This window comes from Eptatretus burgeri, chromosome 8 (assembly GCF_056783735.1).
Source record: "Eptatretus burgeri isolate ZD-2024b chromosome 8, Ebu_testis_v1, whole genome shotgun sequence".
NCBI lineage: Eukaryota > Metazoa > Chordata > Myxini > Myxiniformes > Myxinidae > Eptatretus > Eptatretus burgeri.
In genome coordinates, this window is record NC_140968.1 from 37,026,191 (window position 1) to 37,046,712 (window position 20,522).

The 20,522-nt window shown below is 45.4% G+C and overlaps 2 protein-coding genes across 7 annotated transcripts in view; one reads left to right on the plus strand and one right to left on the minus strand.

Annotated features, from left to right (window-relative positions):
- Window positions 1-20,522, minus strand: part of LOC147021540 (uncharacterized) — a 42,380-nt gene that overhangs the window by 3,800 nt on the left and 18,058 nt on the right. For 3 of the 6 annotated variants that reach the window (XM_085891574.1, XM_085891573.1, XM_085891576.1), the window contains 8 exons: window positions 18,239-18,358; window positions 15,073-18,036; window positions 7,717-7,832; window positions 7,428-7,486; window positions 6,996-7,159; window positions 6,714-6,873; window positions 5,761-5,973; window positions 949-1,140 (listed from right to left, as the gene is read on the minus strand). In XM_085891574.1, coding sequence (XP_085747700.1) covers window positions 949-1,140; window positions 5,761-5,973; window positions 6,714-6,873; window positions 6,996-7,159; window positions 7,428-7,486; window positions 7,717-7,832; window positions 15,073-18,036; window positions 18,239-18,358 — 3,988 coding nt within the window. Of the gene's footprint in view, window positions 1-948; window positions 1,141-2,928; window positions 5,487-5,760; window positions 5,974-6,713; window positions 6,874-6,995; window positions 7,160-7,427; window positions 7,487-7,716; window positions 7,833-15,072; window positions 18,037-18,238; window positions 18,359-20,522 lie in introns of those variants that run through there. The other 3 variants (XR_015060835.1, XR_015060834.1, XM_085891575.1) reach the window with 3 other exon arrangements.
- LOC147021541 (voltage-dependent calcium channel gamma-2 subunit-like) overlaps window positions 9,081-20,522 on the plus strand; it is a 165,890-nt gene continuing 154,448 nt past the window's right edge. The window contains exon 1 of the mRNA XM_085891579.1: window positions 9,081-9,401. The gene's annotated coding sequence lies outside the window, so the exon portion shown is untranslated. The remainder of the gene's footprint in view (window positions 9,402-20,522) is intronic.

Consider the following 20,522-nt stretch of genomic DNA (forward strand, 5'->3'; position numbering starts at 1 on the left):
CTTAATGGGGCAATTAAAGAAGTATTTCGTCCTCACCATGGATGCCAACCACTGAGGTTTGTCTGTGCTCTATCCATCAAGTGCTGAGCATCAAGCAAGGAAGCAGCACATACCATTTCGTGTTAAACCGCCGACCTCCTCGACTCGGAGAAAGACGCTCCATCAATTATATCACCATGTCTGGTTTGTATGCAATCGTCATATTCTCTGTGGGTCACGAGGTGATGAAGCTGAAGAAATTAATAAATAAAGTGCCACCACCTCCTCCAAAATCAGACTTCTAATGCTTCAGGATTTCCTTACGAGTGACTATCAGAAGAAGACTATCTACTCAACCATGTGAAAAATGGATTAGCCAATTATCCTTGTCTAAATTGTTGTTGGAATCCCAGGTTTAAATCCTAAATCCTGTGGCGCTTTTGTCTCCCCCAATCCTAAATTGTCTCCTATTGATGTCCTTGTGCATGTAAAAGCACAATAGCATCTCCTAATGTCTTTGTCCTAGTATGTGATATATGTACAAGCTCCTTCATGATCCTTCGACAAAACAATATCCAGTTACAGGAACCTTACTGCTGATTGCTCGAGTTGGACAGAACTGCAAGGGTTCTCCATGAAGCATAGTAAAGCTTGCATGTTCATTCAATGTCAGTAATTTACTCAGATACAGGACCAGAGCAGATGTCCTCATTGTCAAAAGGAATGATGGATCATTAATGATGAGATAAAGGTGTGAGTGCTATGTCAGTAGGTATATCAGCCAACGACCTGTCTCTTTTGAAGGAGATAGCATGCTGGAGAATGGTCTGGCCTTAAGGAAATGAAAAAAAAAAAAAAACCACGACATTCAAATTAACTGCCAAAATGGATGGAAAGACATTGAAAATTTGGGTTTTTAATCAAGAGTTTCTTTCTGTTTAGAGACTACAGACAAACATGCATCATCACCTGCAGCGTCCATTGTCCTGGTCTGTGAGAGGCACCCAAATGTCCCCCAAAGCTGAGGGAGCATTTGTGTGATGACCTGGAGCACCGACTGTGACGTCGCTGCCACACTGGCTATCCGAGGAGAGAGCAGATAGCCAGGAAGAATGACGCGAAGGAGCAGAGATCTCGTCGCATCGACTAAACCTTCGGTAACTGTGGCACAAGAGACGAGTGATCTTCTCAGACTATGGCCCAGTGACGAGAGACTCCTGATAGAAAAACGTCGCTTCTCACAAAGCGCTAATATGAAGCATCCTACCTGCTCATTCACTCATCCCACCAGTTGATCTTTCTAATCTCTCTAACTCTAACCAGATGTACATATCCACTTCCCTTTTCAAACATTCTGCCATCGTTGCATGTATCGCTCCATGCCCTTGTCGTCAACATAACTGGTAACAGTTGACCGGAAATGTTGTTCATCCCTTAAATTTTACATGTCGACGAAGCCGGTCTGGGCAGCACAACATTGAGAGGGAATTACGTCTCCCATCCTGCTTGGTATCTTCATTCACATTAATAAGCCTGGCACACACCACACCATTTTCTGGGAAATTACACTTGCTGATGCCTCTAATATGTCTTTTGTTATCTCGCGAATGCGTGTTTGACTTCAATTTACACCGAAAAATTTAATCCATTAATTGGGTCTGCTGATTGGATCATTACTCAGGTCTGCTGGATGAATCGCTACTGAGGAGAGGTTGTACTGCTGATCCTGTAGATTAGGACTGGATTTTGGAACTTGGCCAGGAAACAGACAAAACCCTCCAAAAATGTCTGGAAGCCACCGTGGGGTCTTTTCATGACTAATATCCCAGGTTTGTGGATGGGAAAGCCAACTTAACGTCCCCTCTGAAGGGTGGTGTACACACTGAAGCAGTGTCCTGCATGTGAAGCACCCAGAGGATGGTTTGTTGGTGGGTTGGGAATGGAACCTGGACGAGGCAGCTCAAAGACGAGTACATTATCTCTGAGCTTTCATGTCAGCTTCATGATTTTAGTGTTCTAAAGCCTTGAACACCCACAATTTTTACCATTCATTTTTGTTTAAGAATGTTTAAGAATGCCACCTCCTTTTCAACTCCTGCTCCACCTCCATCATACTGATTAAAGTATCCAAATTTCGATGAGTTTCCAAAGATATATAGGATGTGTCAGGTATTGATACCGATATCAGCCTCTGTCATGTCTCGTGATTTTCCAATGATGCTGTTTCACTTGGATTTTGAGGATTAGATTCCTCTGTGACCACTTCATTGCTGGTGACCTCTGCACAGCTCCATAACATCCTCCCTCAATGACCCCCAACTCTGTTTCTCTTCTCTTAAATCCAAATTATATTTCTGTGCTTTATGAGATGAAAAGACACAAAAATAAATGATTGGACTCAGAATTTACCAATTATAATATTGTTGTGGTCCGGGTTCGGTGGCGATAATCGACCACTCGGTGGAGCAGTAGAGTCATCTCGCAGGAAATACCCGGAATTTAGGTCGTGACTCTCGGACAACTCCGAAAGGTCACGGGTCACTTAAAGACCGTGATCGCCAATTCTCTCACTGCGTGGGGAAGGGTCAATAGCCAAATTTCAATATACCTAAGTACCCACGTCGTCAAATTACCGGGCAAATCACACCCTCGGCCGAATCTGTCCGTACCGAGTCGCAGGTACCGACTCGGATCCGGAGTAACCGAGCGGAGTTACCAGAACCACGCTGGTCCCAATGACAACTTACGGCACCAACGGCCTCACTAATTCTCAATATGTACCGTGCTGGGTCAATGGGAGAAAGCACAGAAAACGAGCTGGAACATTTAACACGGGGGGGGCGGGGGGGGGGGGTTTATTTATAAACTAGTGCGGGCCCGTACGTGAAAAAAAAACCTTTCAAACCGTGTGCCAGAAACAACAACCACACAGGCCGTTTCCATACCCACCTTGAGAGTGATCCGATGTGGAGGCATACCAGATGGACAGAGGGTGTTCAGGAACTTCGTCCGTTTCTTCTGCTTCGCCCGTTTATTCTGCACGACGCCTTTGCCTCGCGTCCAGTGTTGTTTGTCAAGCGAGCAGCTCGTGCTTCGTTCGTTTCAGCTGCACGATGCCTTGTCACGCGCGTAGTGTCGCGTGTCAAGCGAGCAGCTCGTGCTTCATCCGATTCCATTGCGCGTGCATGACGCGCAGCTTCGTTCCTTCATTCTCGTAAACGATGACTGGATTGGGGCATTGTTTCAATTAGATCGAACCAACCGTATCATAAATGGCCATAACTTGGGAAACACTTGGGAAACAGCTGAAACGGATGAAGAAGAACGATATCAAACCCTGAAAAGGCACACACTCAGGTCCCCAGTGTCAATTGTGATGTCATATCAAACGAAGAAGAAGAAGAATTGTGACGTCAATCGTGATGTCATAGCACCGTGTCCTGTCATTGGTTGGCAAATAAATGGCCGTAACTTGGGAACCGCTTGTCCGATTAATATCAAACCTTGAAAAGGCACATCGTCAGGTCCCCAGCAATATTCCTGGCAAGTTTCAATTAGATCGGACCAGTGGTTGTCGAGAAACAGCGGTCGCAGACACAGACACACAGAGATTGCTGGAATTATAGATAGATAAATAATTAATTGGGGAGGGGAGCACACAAAGAGCAGAGTTATCCGAATAAAAGAAATGCAGGCAATGTACAGTGAGCGAAAAGCACTTAACAGTTCTACTTAACAGACTGGCACCACACACGCACACACATACACACACACACACACACACACACACACACACACACACACACACACACACACACACACACACACACACACACACACACACACGATGGCCGCGGCCTGTATTTGGCCCTTCAACTCGGGAGGGAAAGGTGAGCTGAGGGCAGGGGCCTATTCTTGCACCTGTCCGCCTTGTGCGGTCTGGTCGAGCTTGTCCGGTGACGGGACTTGAACCCGCCGCCACAACGCAGCACCAAGCACCAGGGACGAGGAATGACGCAACGGACGCAAACCGGCACGGGAACGGACCAGACGAGATGAGCACCCACGGATTGACGAGAACACCAGCAGGCAAGAAGAGGCTTCTTCTCCTTCTCCTTTTTCCTCTCTCTCTTACGACGGCTCGCCACCGACTCTTATCCTTCCCCTCCCCCGTGGGTCGAGGGAACCGCTCTGAGGGACTCGCCTCCAGATTGGACGAGGGGCAAACATCCCAACTGGCTGGGCGGGGCCGCCCCTGAAGTGGTCAGCCTCCTGATTGGACAAGGTGTGTCGAGGCCTCTTGGAGGCCTGCCCCCCGAAGAGGCTCCGTAGTAGCTTTCGGCACGCTGGCCTCCCATTGGCTGGGGCGCGCGTGCGATGCTCGCCCTTCGCTCATTGGCTGGAGGAAACGTTCCATGCCCTTCCTTGGAGCAGAGCCTCGATCTGAGGCGAGTTTCCGCCCATGCTTTCAGCCAAAAACACGTGGGCAATGGCGACCGGGTTGAGTGAGGGACGGTTCCGCTGTTGTTGTTGTTGTTGTTGTTGTTGTTGTTGTTGTTGTTGTAGTAGATGTATAAAACCTGACTATAAAAATAACTTACAGCGCACACACGAAATTCTCATTAGACATAGGGGATGGATTCTAACTATAAACACATACTTATCGAAATAACTAAGCTTAGGGACTGCTGTCTGTTTGTGTGCAAATGTCTTCCAGATTCGGAACAATATTATATATAAATAGTGAAATATATATATATATATATATATATATATATATATATATATATATATATATATATCACTCTTTCACACTCTCTCTCACACTCACACACACACACACACTATACACTTCATAGAGAGCCAGTGCAACTGAAGCAACTTCCTAAGCAATGGTTACACTTGGTCGTTTTCCATTGCCTTCCCAGCAGTCGTTAGGGCAGGAATTTGGAATATGGTCATGGTGCCAGTGATAGCTCATCTTCTCTTCACGGAGGACACCAATGGATCTTTAACGTCAACGAACATGCCAACAGACGGGACGCTGGTTTAATGCCCATCCGAGAGACGGCACACACAGTGATGAACCAGCCTGCCTGTGAAACACCAGGATGACAATTTATCGCTGGGTCGGGATTCAAACCCAAGTTAGACAGCTTTGAGGCGAGTGTGCATACCTATCGTATTAATCTACAACTACAACAGTTTTCTCTGTACTTTGTTACTTTTTTAAAAATTCACTTTGTTTCATTTGAGCTTCTACCATGCTCACGTCCTACTTTTCTAAAGGAAGTTACCCGCACTTCCTTACCTGATGTTACTCCTCCCCCTCCCCTGGCTAAAATAATGACTGTCAACAAATTAGATTCAAGATAACAATTAAAGGTTGTCTTGGTAAACTGTAAAGTTACACAAGGAAGATGGTAAATTCGATAAAGGCATAGGCAAATCATTGTACGGCTCACCCACCGTGAAAATGTGATGGGATCTTGCATCGTCGTTATGTCCTCCATCGTGAGCAAAAAAGAAAGCAGGCAGAGCCATTATTTTATTACTGGCATGTAAACAAAGCCAGCCGGAAAAGCATCTAAGCATGAGGTTTGGCGGAGCAGGAAAGGGGCGCGTGGCGTGGCTTCACAGCCAGGAAGACACAACCAACATCCTGCTCGGAAACTGCTCATACAAGTAGATCAAAGAAGCACTGTCCTGGTCATCAATCACGTCGAGGTCTCTTGCCTAAGATAATCAGCCACGTAACTCATGCCTTCCCGATTCACTCACCTGCTCTCCGCGCATTCCACATCTCCGGCCCTACTGCTGTGCCGATGCCTTCTTTGCCTGGCCCTAAGCAGCAAGGTCGTCACAGTCACGGTTGTCATGGCAATAACAGCGAAGATGGCACCCAGAACAATGCCAGTTAGACTCACACTCTGCTTTGTCCGTCGTTCATTGCATCGCGACCCCACAAACCAAAAGTCCTCTCCCACAGGACACCTGGAGAAGGCAAAATCCACGAAGGAATAAGGTTTCCTTTGGAAAGCAGACCCCCCCCCCCAAAAAAAACCCACAGGCCCTCAAGGACCTCAGCATGTCTTCACAATACTGACACGAGAGATAATGGGAAAATGGGACATGAGGGGTAATGGGAAAGGTTGTGAGAACAAGAGCTGAACAACTGTCACCTGTTTCACTGCACACTGAGTTAGTGGATTAGTGGATAAGAAATCATTGTGGAATTTTGGATTTTAAAAGGTTATGGGGCACAAGTTTAAAAAAATTTATACCCTGTGAATTAATTATTTGAAATACACGACAAAGTGACATAAGTGAACGGAAGAATCTATTAAACCAAATTGTGTTTGGCTGAACAACACCATTACATGATGTTTGCATATGGTGGAGGAGATAAATAAAGGAAAATTGAGGGAATATAAAGGAGAAACAAATAGTTGAGGGAAATGAAGAGGAAGGGAAGTCGATGTTGGGAAGAGGTGGGAGTAATGAAAATGGGGGATGGGGGGGGGAGGCATTTGATACTTACATTATGTATAGATGAGCCCTAAGTACATCGCCAGTGCAAGTTTTAGTAACATCCTGAATCAAAGCCTTTTGAATGAAAACATTATCAAAATACCAACCACAAAACCACCATACATTTCTAGTCTCTGATTTAGGTGGTAAGGGGTTTTAATACAAAGTAAGTGTTCAAGGAAGATGAGATGGTTGTGATTTACCTGCAGCTGGGCAGGTCTCCTGATGGATGACTACACACCCCCTCATGTTGGCAAAGGCCCAAGTGACAGAGTGAACGACACACTGGTTTCCCAAGCTGCTTCAGGCACTTGAAGCCAGGTTCACAGGTAAACACAGTTCCGCAGAGGATGGGACGTGTTCCTGATAGAAAGAAAAAAAAAATGTTCATCTTAAAATGTGTCCACCTTCCCAAGACCTGCCCATGCAGGAACCTCAAGTAGTTATTTGATAAGAATGAATTGCAATTGAGATGTATAAAGTACCAGTGAGGATCAGGTCAGTGACCCGGCTGCCAGCGATGGTCAAACCAGTGCTCACGGCACGAGGCAGACCCGACTCCCACAAGAGCTTCGGCATGTCATGCAATAAGTTCCGCACTGGACCTGCGCTGAATACCGCCTCACAATCCACGATGACACTGCCTGACCTGAACAAGTGCACAAAATGCAAAAGCATAATCTTAAACAACCAATGATATTTCCACTTACACATTACCTCACTCTGGAGTGGAAGGTCTTCTTTTGATCAAACCGAGGATCCAGAACAAATCTACATCAGACAACGATGGGATCAGACACAATGATATGGGATCGGACAACGATGGGAACATTTTGTTGATTGGTCACATGCTCATTTCATAAAGTTTACAAACTGAGGATGCAGACCAGATGCAGCACATGATATGTACAGCGTACCGTATTCCTTTAACGATGACCTCCTGGAACCCCGACACATTCCAAAAGAATGGTTCTATCTGTAACACAAATATAACATTTGAAGTACAAACCTCGATGCATTCGGTCTTCATGAAGGGAGGTTTTTATTATTGTGATATGCTTGTGTGTGTTGGCATGGTGGAGAAGGAATTGATTGTAGGTTCAACTGTATCATTTGAAAAGAGAGTTCAGAATATTAATGAATGAAGTACAATCGGCTGTTTAATGACGGCGACCAACTTCCCACGGAAGGTCCACAAACACTCACCAACTCCCGACAAGCGAGGGCAAGGGAGTCATGCTCTGGGGAACCCACACGGCTCAAGACTTTCTGGAATGACTTCTGTAGGTTCAGTCTGAAAGCAACTTGAACCCGAGCAATCCCTGCAGACCCAGGGGTACACGCAAGCTGCTGTGGTGCCCATAACAAAAGTGCAACGTCTGATGTTGGTGTGTCCGGTGTGATAAACCACTGCATGGGTGGCACAGGAAAAGCTGCCACAATGGCGGATGGCACCACCACTCGATGGTAACATCAAAACGGGCCCTTTTGTGATAGTGTGTCAAACAATAAATTAGAAAACTGAACAAATATCCTTGACTCATTCATTATTGGGTACAAAGTACAAACAACAATGTGAGGTGGTACAGAATACGAGTCTCTGTATCCACACAATTGGATGCATGTGTAAATGTCATATAAATTAAATATATATATATATATATATATATATATATATATATATATATATATATATATATATATATATATATATATATATATATATATATATATATATATATATATATATATATATATATATATATATATATATATATATATATATATATATATATATATATATATATATATATATATATATATATATATATATATATATATATATATATATATATATATATATATATATATATATATATATATATACATCCTACAAGCCTGGTGTGTTGGCGCAGTGGTTAGGGCAGCGGCTTGGGATCCAAAAGGTCCTGAGTTCAAGCCCCATTGGGCCACTGAATTAATACACCAGGGGGTTGACTCAGCCTGTCATCCTTCCGAGGTCGGCGAAATTAGTACCAGTGTACTGGGCCGGTGTATACCCCGGTTAAAATAGGTGTACCATATCCCTGTGTCGTAAGAGGCGACCAGGGTTGCGTCAGGAAGGGCATCCGGTGTAAAACATGTGCCAAACCACTATGCGGATCATACGGATGATCCGCTGTGGCGACCCCGAACGGGAGCAGCCGAAAGAAGAAGAAGAAGATATATATATATATATATATATATATATATATATATATATATATATATATATATATCAATCAAAGGAGGCACAAAGCACCCCTTCCGATATGTATGTATATATATATATATTGTTGCGGATTTGGAAAGCTATCGCACTCAACATTCAGGTCCTTGAGTTCAGTTGTCTCGGTAAGTACGTGTTTTATAGATAGCCATTACCCCTTGTCTAACGGGTATTTAAATGTTCCTGCGCTGCGGTTTGATATAATGGTTGGGTTTCCCTTTTGTTCGGGGTTGCACCACCGCCAGCGCCGCCGACATGATCGCCGACTACACCGCATCGCCCTCGCCTGGATTCGCACCTCCGCCTGGCCGGTCGCGGGGTTTTTTCCGCTCGATTTGGCGGGTGGGGCATGCGCAGAAGGGCGTGTCCGTCTGTGAAGAGAAAGATCTCTGAGGAGATCGTTCGACGGTGCGCAAAAAGGAGTCCAGGAGATCGTTGGTTCGACACTTTGGGATCGGCGCGTTCAAAGTTCGTCCTGTTGAGTGATCAGCGTGGTCTGCGCGCGCTGAGGGTTCATCTTGCTGGGCTCGTCTTGGTGGTCGCCATCTTGGTGGTCGCCATCTTGGTCGTCGTTCTCTTCCTCCGCGGATCGAGCCGCTCGAAGGCCGCACGAGGCGGGCAGGTCCGAGACAGGCCCTGGCTTTCAGCTCGCCTGTCCCTCCGAGCTGAAAGTCCTATAAAAGGCAACAGCCACCATTTCGTGTGTGTGTGTGTGTGTGTGTGTGTGTGTGTGTGTGTGTGTGTGTGTGTGTGTGTGTGTGTGTGTGTGTGTGTGTGTGTGTGTGTGTGTGTGTGTGTGTGTGTGTGTGTGTGTGTGTGTGTGTGTGTGTTGGTGCCAGTCTGGATAAGTACAATTGTTGTTAAGTGCATGCTCGTTTGTACATTCCGCATAGAACTCGGCTGTAGGCTTTTGCTCGTGTCCTGTCCCCATCCCCCCATTGACTGCTTTCGTGCCGAGTGGAAATAAATGTTCCCCATTGTTGAATGTCACCCGCTCGTTGCGTCCCTTCCTCCATTAACTGCCACGATGCGTTCGGGAAATTAGCTGGCTGATTATCAAGCCGATAAAACGTACATATCTGGTCCGACGGGACTTGGCGTTTTAAAACCGCACGGCAATTGCATACGGAACGAGCTGCTTAAGCGGCTCGTTTTCGTGCACGCCCCGTCGAGGTATAAACTCCCGGCATTTCTGTCCGTGCGACGAGTTGGGTATATCGACAATTCGGCGATCGACCCTGTAGCGCATGGACAGAAGAGTTGGCTGGTTTATGGTGTGGTTAACAACACCTGTAGCTGGGTTTCGGCGTTTATCCGGAAGCTACGACTAGATTGCGCGTTCAGTGGGTGCGCGCGGCTGCAATTGGGCTCAGGCGGTCGTCCGCACGCCGAACGGGCGGAAATCTACAACAATATATATATATATATATATATATATATATATATATATATATATATATATATATATATATATATATATATATATATATATATATATATATATATATATATATATATATATGTTGTTGTTGCGGATTCGCGCCCGCCGGCGTGCAAGCGGCCACGTAACTCGAATCGCGGCACGTCGCCCACCGGACGGACAATCCCGTCGTGACCCTCTCGGACTAACGCCGGGAACTAGTCACGGGTGGGCCTTTCGGCCTCACCACGATCGTGCCAATCGGCCCCCCGCGTGGGATAGGGTTGCTCGCCAAATTCGACCTACCGAAGTACCCACACGGAGGGTAGACCGGGCGATCGCACCTCGCCGCAGGTCGACTTCGGACATGGGCCACTTTAAGCGACCCGTTCCGTACTATCGGGATAACCGAGCGGTGTTATCGTCAACCTCGACGGTTCGATTAATCATTGGGCGTATTTAGCCCACGACCAACCCTTTACGTGAAGTAAGATGGAGATTCAATAAAAGAAAAGACGAAGCGAAACGGGAAAAACAGTTCAACATAAAGCACATTTATTCCGCGGCAAACGGAAAGCACACATATACAATTTCAACAATTATGCACCAAAAGCAAATGTAAAAGTAACACGACAATTCTGCACAAAAAGCAAATGTAACAAAAGAGACACAATGCAGATCTACTACCGACTACCGAGCACACGGCAACACTTATACAGTTTTACTTCACAGACGGCGCCGACAACACATATACTCAAAGCAAAAGAAAAAGGAAGGGGCCACCCTCAACGATGAGGGGGCAGACGGGCCTGGGGCCGAGACCGCGTCGAGCCTACCCGTCTGGTGATGAGCCGCAAAATGGCGGCGGCGCCCCGACTCCGCGGGCCTCGCTGGCACTGCCTGGAATGGGGTGGGAATGGGGCCCCCTTCTCACACTATCTCAGCGCGGGGGGAAACGGGGGGGTTGTTGATGCTCGGGGGGGTGAGGATATCTGGCTGGCTTGGGTCCCGCGACGAGCGACGCCACTGCGACCTCGACCGCGTTACCGGCCTCCCCTCTCCGCAGCTCCCCGACTCTGACACGAGCACCGACCTCCACCAAGCTTCTTGGCTTCTCCAGCCTCTCCCGACCCCGACAGACACTCTCTCGACTGATTTCGCCGCCACCACAACTCTCCAACTCTCTTCTCTTCTCAACTCCCTCCAACTGCCTCGATTCGCTCTGCGCTCGGCGCTTTATAGTGCGACAGGAGAAATCATATGCAGATTTTTGGATCAGGAACGGCTCGGGGGCGGAGCCACGCTCCCCATTGGACAGAGGAAAAGTGGGCGTGAATCATTCTTGATCCGTGAATCTGTATATAGCGATTATACTCCGACGCGCCTGGAGGCGGGGCCAAATCGCCCCACGCTCGCTGAGAGGACGGAACAGAAGTGGGCGTGAATCATTCTTGATCCGATTTCTCGGAAAGGCTGGTGTTTTTGCACCCGCTGTTCGGTGCGCGCCCTGTACGAGTCCAGTATCGGTGCCCACAAGCGGCGCGGGAATGGCGGTGATGCGATGGTTGCGAGGGCGAGATGTGACGGTATGGTCGTGGCTGTTGGCGTTGTTGTCGTTGTGAAGCGGCGTTGCGGTTGGTGGTTGTTGGTTGTTGTGTGAAAGCGGTTGTGGAGAAGGTGGATGTTGTGAAGGCGGTTCTGGAGAAGGTGACTGTGGTTGTCGAGATGCGGTTGGTGGTGGTTGTGGTGGTAGTAATGGCGGTTGGTCCAAAATAAAGATAGTAAAAGAAAAACGGCTATCTAAAAGGGTCGCAGCCCGAATGAATGACATTTATTCCCTCTAAACAACGGGTTTGGGCTAACTACACATATACTTACAGAGATATCTCACCTACGGGACCTGAATGGTGGTTTGCGAATTTCGTCTTCCACAAAATATATATATATATATATATATATATATATATATATATATATATATATATATTGTTCCGGATTCGCGCCCGCCGGCGTGCTGACGGCCACGTAACTCGAATCGCGGCACGTCGCCCACCGGACGGACAATCCAGTCGTGACCCTCTCGGACTAACGCCGGGAACCAGTCACGGGTGGACCTTTCGGTCTCACCGCGATCGAGCCAATCAGCCCCCGCGTGGGATAGGGTTGCTCGCCAAATTCGACCTACCTAAGTACCCACACGGAGGGTAGACCGGGCGATCGCACCTCGCCGCAGGTCGACTTCGGACACGGGCCACTTAAGCGACCTGTTCCGTACTATCGGGATAACCGAGCGGTGTTATCGTCGGCCTCGACGGTTCGATTAATTATCGGGCGTATTCAGCCCACTACCAACCCTTTACGTGAAGCAAGATGAGGATTGAATGAAAGAAATGACGAAGCGAAGCGGGAAACAGTTCAACACAAAGCACATTTATTCGCGCTGAACGGAAAGCACACATATTCAATTCCACCAAAAGCACATAGAAAAGGAAAAGAAACACAATGCAAATTTTACACAAAAAGCAAATGCGACAATGCAGATCTAATACCGATTACGCGAGCACACGGCAACACTTATACAATTTTACTTCACAGACGGCGCCGACAACACACATTCCCAAAACAAAAGAAAAGAGAACCCTCAAGGATGAGGCGGGCCTGAGGCCGAGACCGGGTCGGGCCTACCCGTCTGGTGATGAGACGCGGAGCGGCGATGGTGCCTCAACTCCGCGGGCCTCACGGGCAGTGTCTGGTAGGGGGTGGGAAAGGGGCCCCCTTGGTCACACTATCTCAGCGCGGGGGGAAACAGGAGGGGGTTGCTGATGCTCGGGGTATAGAGGATTTCTACTCTGCCTCGAGTCCCGCGACGAGCGTCTCCACCTCGACCAGGTCGCGCCGTCGGCCTCCCTGGTGTGCAGCTCCCGGCACGACGCGAGCACCCCTCGTCTGCCCTCGCCGCCTCTCCACAGCTCCGTCCCCTTCGCTCCGACTCCAACGCACACGACGACGACCAACTCCTTCTTGCTTCTTCTTCCCAACTCCACCGGCTGCGAAGTCTTAACTCTCTATATCTTGACTTGACGAACGCGGTCGCTTATATAAGCCCCGTGGCTTCGCTCTCTCATCTTTGACCCCCTGCCTTCGACCTTTCACCTCGCTCCCCATTGGCCCGAGAAAAAGTGGGCGTGAATGCATTTTGATCCATAAATTTGCATATAGCGATCGCCCTCCAACGCCCTGGAGGCGGGGCCAAATCGCCCCTCGCTCACCGATTGGACGGAACAAAAGTGGGCGTGTGTCGTTTTTGATCCGTTTTTCGGAGCGGAAAATCCGTGGTTTTGTACACGCTGTTCGGCGCGCGCCCTGCACGAGTCCAACACCGGTACCCACAAGCGGCGCAAGAACGGTGGCGATGCGACGGTTGCAAGGTGTGACGTGAAGCGGCGCCGCGGTGGGTGGTTGATGTTGTGGTTGGTGGTGGTTACAATGGCGGTTGGTCCAAAATAAAGATAGTAAAAGAAAAACGGCTATCCTGAAGAGTCGCAGCACGCATAAATGACATGTATTCCCACTAGACAACGGGTTTGGGCCTAACTACACATATACTTACCGAGATATCTCACCTAAGGGACCTGAATGGTGGTTTGCGAATTTGGTAACCACAACAATATATATATGCCACGACTACTTTAACGGCAGGCCAAATATTCCCACATTCTTGTGGGGAACGTTTTTGTCCCAAGTATTTCACAAACAGGCTGGCCAGCCTGATGTTGGACTAAAGGTGAGAGGAATTCAGAATTTGCTCAGGATATCGGCACTAACTCGTCAACTCTTCATAAAAGACACTTTACTTCTTAACGTCCACAAACGAATGTGCACAGATGAGATGCCCACAATTTATTGATCACAACATGTCATAAGATGAAGGAAGGTGATTTGTAATACCGGACCCTACCAAAGGTGGCGCTATTTCCACCATAACATATATATATATATATATATATATATATATATATATATATATATATATATATATATATATATATATATATATATATATATATATATATATATATATATATATATATATATATATACACTGTGCATACATAGCTGTATATGGGTAGACGTAGAGCCATATATATATATATATATACACTGTGCATACATAGCTGTATATGGGTAGACGTAGAGCCATATATATATATATACACTCATGCATTTGATTTAATTGGTGCCATCAATCAGTTGCTCATTATGATTTTTTTTTCTCTTCGTTACCTTAGTCCTGAATTTGGTGCTAAATTGATACTCCGAATGCATTAATGATGCTGTATTTGAATGTAAAATGGTGACTCATTGAAGTTTGAGCTTTAATTTTTTTATTTCATGATAAAGCAAAATGTCTGCCTTAAACAGTGAAACTGCTATATCAAAAAGACTTCTCGGCCTCCAACAGTTTTAAATCAAAGCTGGTGTATATTGCAAGATCCCCATCTATAAAATAATAAATATTTAATTACTATATTTATAGAGCTGAAAGTTTCTTTTTTCCTTTCTTTTCATGTATGTGGAACATTACAACAGCTTGACTTCATGATTATAAAATTTATATTTGACAAGTAGGGGAACCAACTAAGTATTCCTGCATTAGGTGTGATAGGATGGAAAGAAAGGTTGGGGGGGGGGGTAAAGGAGGTGGTGAGGATAGGGGATGGTAGGAAATTTATGGTGTATAGTGGTGGGAGCGAAAATCTCAAATGTCTCTCCATTTATGTATTATACTCATAAGTTACATACTGTACTGTATACAACACAGAAAATATCACAACCAAAGGAAGCACAGTTCCCTGTGTTGAGGAAAAGCTACCTTTAAAGATGGCAGGCCGGTCCGAGGCAATAAAAATATCTGGATTTGATGGTCTTGCTCTGGTCTGATCCAAGTCGAGTATTCCACTTGTTCGAGGTGGAGACAAAATGGGTTCAGTTGTCACAATCCCTGAAGTTGGGCCCCAAGCAAGGGAACTGTGGAGCCTGTTGACTGTCCCAGTCTCAATGGAACGTGAGTCCCAAAGCCTTGACTTGTGTGTGGTCTCAGCTCGTAATGGTCTAATGGACAGAAAGTTTTTAAGAGGTCGTGTGGTCTGTGCTTCATTAAGAGGTCTCGATATGAATGTGACTGCAGGATATTTTGATGACTTTTCTACTGAGGTGGTTCCTGGAAATATCCTGCTTTTTGATGAGGTAACTGCACTTGAGGTCTCAAATTCAGGTATCACTGTAGTAAGGTCCAATTTGACTGACCCAAACAATCCGTTCGTTTTTTGAGGAACATATACGTTTTGAAAACCTGACTCTGTTGATGATTTGGTCAAAGGTAAACCTTTCGATGGCACTGTGTTTGATAGATCAGCTGTTTGGGTAGATGGAGGTACAGTCATCAAACTCCCCAACTGAACTGCAACTGAAGGTGAAGTCACAGTCTCATTGTGGCCTACATGAAATGATTTTTGATGTGGAGCCATATTATGGTCGAATCTGAAACGTTCTTTGTTCCCAAGATGTTTTAAATCTCCTAATGATTTTGGCCATGAAAATGGCCGAGTCGAACCCAAATATGAGTAATTCTTTTTAGTCCAAGATGTATCCGGCATTGCATGCAAGTGTAAACGTGGGCTCTTGATATGGAGGCCAAATGGTGTGGTCACTGTCATGCTCGACATACCACCGGAGGTTTGTTGTGCTGTCAGATCGTCCTTTGAAAACTGATCAGAAGTCTCCAAAACCCCAGATCCATAAGAAACCTTTGCATCCATTGTCGTAGTAATACCATCACTGGGCAAATACCTCTTCGTTCCTCTTGACGTGTAAAGTACCGAAACCCGATCATCTCTTGTTCCTAGAAATATGGTGATGCCAAAAGATGTGGATTTCATTATCTCGCTGGTACGTCTTTGTATTAGTAAAGAATGACTTGTTGAAACGCTTGTGGGGAGCTTCAATAAATTAGATGATGACCAACGATTTGTGATGGAAGTATCAGTGCTGTCAGATGAAAGTCCTGCAGAATTCAATGTACCTTCCTTTTCAACTTGATAAGAAAGTGAAGTTGGTATTCCGGCTTCAGGAGGCTTTGTGAATTTGGGATATTCAACTGTCTGCTGATGTTGCCCAACTGGAACTTGCGATGTATTTTGAGTAAAACCGTTTCTTCTATGAATGTTAAACTCCTTGGGAGGGTTGGTGGTAAGTTTTCTCATCCCTCTAGATAATGCCAAATACGGCTCGGTCACCCTTTGGAGATTCAAATCAGCATCCAGTACAGCTGAGCTATCAAGTCGTGTAGGTTGAGAGCTTGAGAGGTCGAAGCGAAGAGCATGTGCTGAATCGGTGACGCCGTTAAATGTATGAGACACTGACGTTGATTCAGGTGACTCTATTTGCCGATGACTCGGGGTGTGTTTAAAGTCTGCAGAAATTGCGCTGTTTATCTTTGTTGATGATGTTTTGGGTGTGGACACCGTCGAAGAACTATAACGAGTCGCATTTTTCAAAGTCCCTGTTATAGATAAAAGACCTTTAAGTGGAGAAGATGTGAAGATTTCAAGTGTGGTTATGTCCGAAATCCTTTTCACCAAGGTTGGTTGACTTGAATCATCACTTTTGAGAGGTTTCTGCAGCTCCTTGGATATAATTGCCTTTGTCATTGCCTGCAAGCCAATACCCAAAGAGAATGTTGATTTCGACATCCAATCATAATCAATTTCCTTTATCTTAATTTTCAAAATGTCGTGATTGTTATTTGTGGGACTTGTTGAGATGTGCGATGAGATTCCATCCAAGAGAATTTGTGACTTTCTTTTCATATTTGGTTTCAAAACATCCAACGCTTCTATAGTCCCAAGTATTTCTGCATCTACCAGCTGGGAATCTTTCTGGATTGCTGAACTCTGGGTTGAGGGTTCCTGTGAAAACTTGTCCTCCACAATTGATGCCTTCTGCTTTAAATGTTGCACATCCACATCGTCATTCGATGTTTTGCCCCATTGACGTGATCGAGCGGTTGCTTCACGTGATGCCCCCATCAGTTGGGAGGACATAATGGATGGAGTGAATGCTACGGTGTCAGAATGTTCATGATCAGTGTTCATGGAACTACTTGTACCCCATAGTGTGGAAGAAACGTCTTCGAACGTCCTATTGTCGACGTCTTTCTCGATGAACCTTTCGAGAACAACCGAAAGATGTGGATGTATTTCATTTGTTCCATTTACTACTACGTCCATCGTGCTGGATAACGGAGTTTCTTCACCGGCGGAATTTAAGGGACATGAACTGTCCTTGCAAATCGGAGTCGTGAAATCCACTTCTAATGTTTCAGCAGCGCCTTTGCTCGGTTTAACTGTAGAAAGCCCACTGTGAAAGTCTGTGTGGTCTAAGCTGAATGCAAAGCCGGTGTCTGAGGACTGTTCTGCATCCAATTCGATACTGTAATTGGGCTCAGGGGTAGAGGTAACATTACGTGTGGAAGGTAACCTTTCAACAGTCGGCACGAGTTTGGAATTCTGATCAACTTCTTTTACAACATTCTGTACTTTGGGATTATAAACTATCGTGTCCTGTTGGTTTTTAATTTGTGACAGGTTGAATTCTGGCCTGTTTTCCTTCTTGTTGGAATGCACAACCTCAAGTTCAGGATCGATGATGTTGGTCGCTCCAACTGGCAATGCGATACTAATGGTCACAGAAGTAGAGGGTGATGACTCTTCATCTTTTGCAGGGGGGACGGCTCCATGTACATGAGGAAAGGAAACTGGAGCCACATCTGCCAGACCTTGGATAGAAACAAATATTTTTCTTATTATAATGTAAAAGAGGAAAGCTGCACAAAAAAGACTGAAAATGCAACAATCTAACTTCAATGTATAACTGGTACCACCCACTGACTCACTAATACCCTAACATAATAAACAAGGCAAACGCAAGGATTGTTCTAACCCTGCCACGAATAAACAGGCCGTGCTTTACAATCTGACCATGTTGGCATGAAGGACCAGCCCAGCCAGGCCTGCAGTGACAGCGAAAGGTTGTCTGTAGGTTTTCACACCGTGCACCATGTCGGCATGGTTTGAGCCTGCGGCACCAGTCCAGGGTGACTGAAACACAGCAACAGTGGTCTGCTCTCGGAGCCATTAATACATAAACCTGCCATTCAACCTTTAAACATCACAAATCTGAATCTGAAAATTTGAAGCCATGCTGTATTCTTCAGACATATATATATATATATATATATATATATATATATATATATATATATATATATATATATATATATATATATGTACACACACACATATACACACACACACACACACACACACACACACACACACACACACACACACACACACACACACACACACACACACACACACACACACTATACAAATGTAGATGAGAAGCAGTGATTAACCCCCCCCCCCATTCCCTACCTTGTGTATTTATGTTAATATAAATACCATCACGTCTATGTATGTACTTTGTGAATGCTTGTGCTTGGGTTAGTTTACAACAGGATGTGGATTATGGTGTCACAAGTCCCACACATCTCATCCCCTTCATCCCCAACTTTATTCTTAGGGAGGGGATGAAGTGATCACAGTTGTTCAGCTGGGTTGGGCATACTTCGGCTTGCCCCTTTAAGAGTGGGGGAAGTGGAGGAGAATGCCAGTCAGGTTGGGGTAGGAGTTGAGATGGGACAAAGCTGGATGTTCAACCTTGTTCTTCCACCTCGTTCTTGGAGAGAAAACAAAGATTGTGCCCATCCGAAGTTTTCCTGAGGGTTCGACTGAAAATTCCTTCACACTTCCACCTTCAGTTACTTTTGAACTCGGGGCCTTTGATATATGCCAGTCTGGTGACCTCAAAACTATACAAACACTCAATATCACAGGGAATACACAGTTTGTGATATGGGACATAAGCTTCATTTTGGCCAACACATCACACCATGATAGAGGTGATCATTGCAACAATTTTGCGAAACTGCAATTACATTACTTATTCAGTGGCCCTAACTTTGTCCCAACTTTGTCCCAACTTTGGGCGGGGTTGTCCATAGAAGGTGTTTCGGCCAAGTCTATCACGAACCGGCTGACCAGACATGACATCCGACTGGAGCTCATGATTTTGGCAGGAATTTATCATTTGTTCAGCATGTTGGTGAAAACTCACATTTGTGAAAGACCTGAGATGTTAGCTTAACGTCCATTGGAGGGACTGCGCATACTCTGCGATGCAACGGCCACCTACGAAGCACAGATCAGACAGTTTATAATATCGGGGTCAGGAATGGAACCCAGACTGGACAGTTCAAAGGTAAGTGTCTTCCTCTGCACCAGAACCGTTGGATTGAGAAGCTGTCATGATGTCCCTACATATTTACAACCTTGTGTTGGCCTTTTAAAAAGGATGTCATTATACATAATGGGAAGCTACGACATAAACCTAGTGACGATCGAAACAAGGTTCAACCCTGGTACCTGTTTTTCAAAATAAAAATAAATAAATAAAAACATCTGTATTACAAGGAGGGAGTTTATGATGGAAGGGGTGGTGGGTATTAAACATTTCTCTATTTTGGCGTATGTAATATGTAAATTGCCCCCCAATAAGACTCCTAAAACAAACTCGAGCTTCCTGGCACCACACACCAACACACACACACACACACACACACACACACACACACACACACACACACACACACACACACACACACACACACACACACACACGAGGATAGAAGCAAGACAGCAATATGGATAACCCAAGATTTTCGTTCCACAGACTTTTAACTAGAGGGGGAGCACTCGGCAAAGTGCAAAACCTCCACCGCCAATACTACTAGGTCACTCAAGTGAACCTGATATCCTATTCATTCAATTTGACATCAACAGTGCTCAGAGCTATAGTTTGCAACTTTCCCTTTTACTTTTAACTTTTACATACTCAATTCATTCGTCATAACTTGATTCCTTGAGACAGAAATTGATTTTACGTGGGTATATCCACCTGAAGTTCCAAAATCAGCCAGTTATAATTTTGGCATGTTTTTTTGTTGGAAATCACTTATAACATGTAGAAATGCAAAAAAAAAAATCGAAATTTTGTTGAAAAAAATGTTGCAAATTTTTTTTTTCTCTAACAAATTTTTTTTTGGGGGGGGGGGGTTCGAAATCACTTAAAACATGTGGAAATGCAAAAAAAAAAAATCAAATATTTTTTTCAAAATGGCTGCCATAGCGGTTATATTGG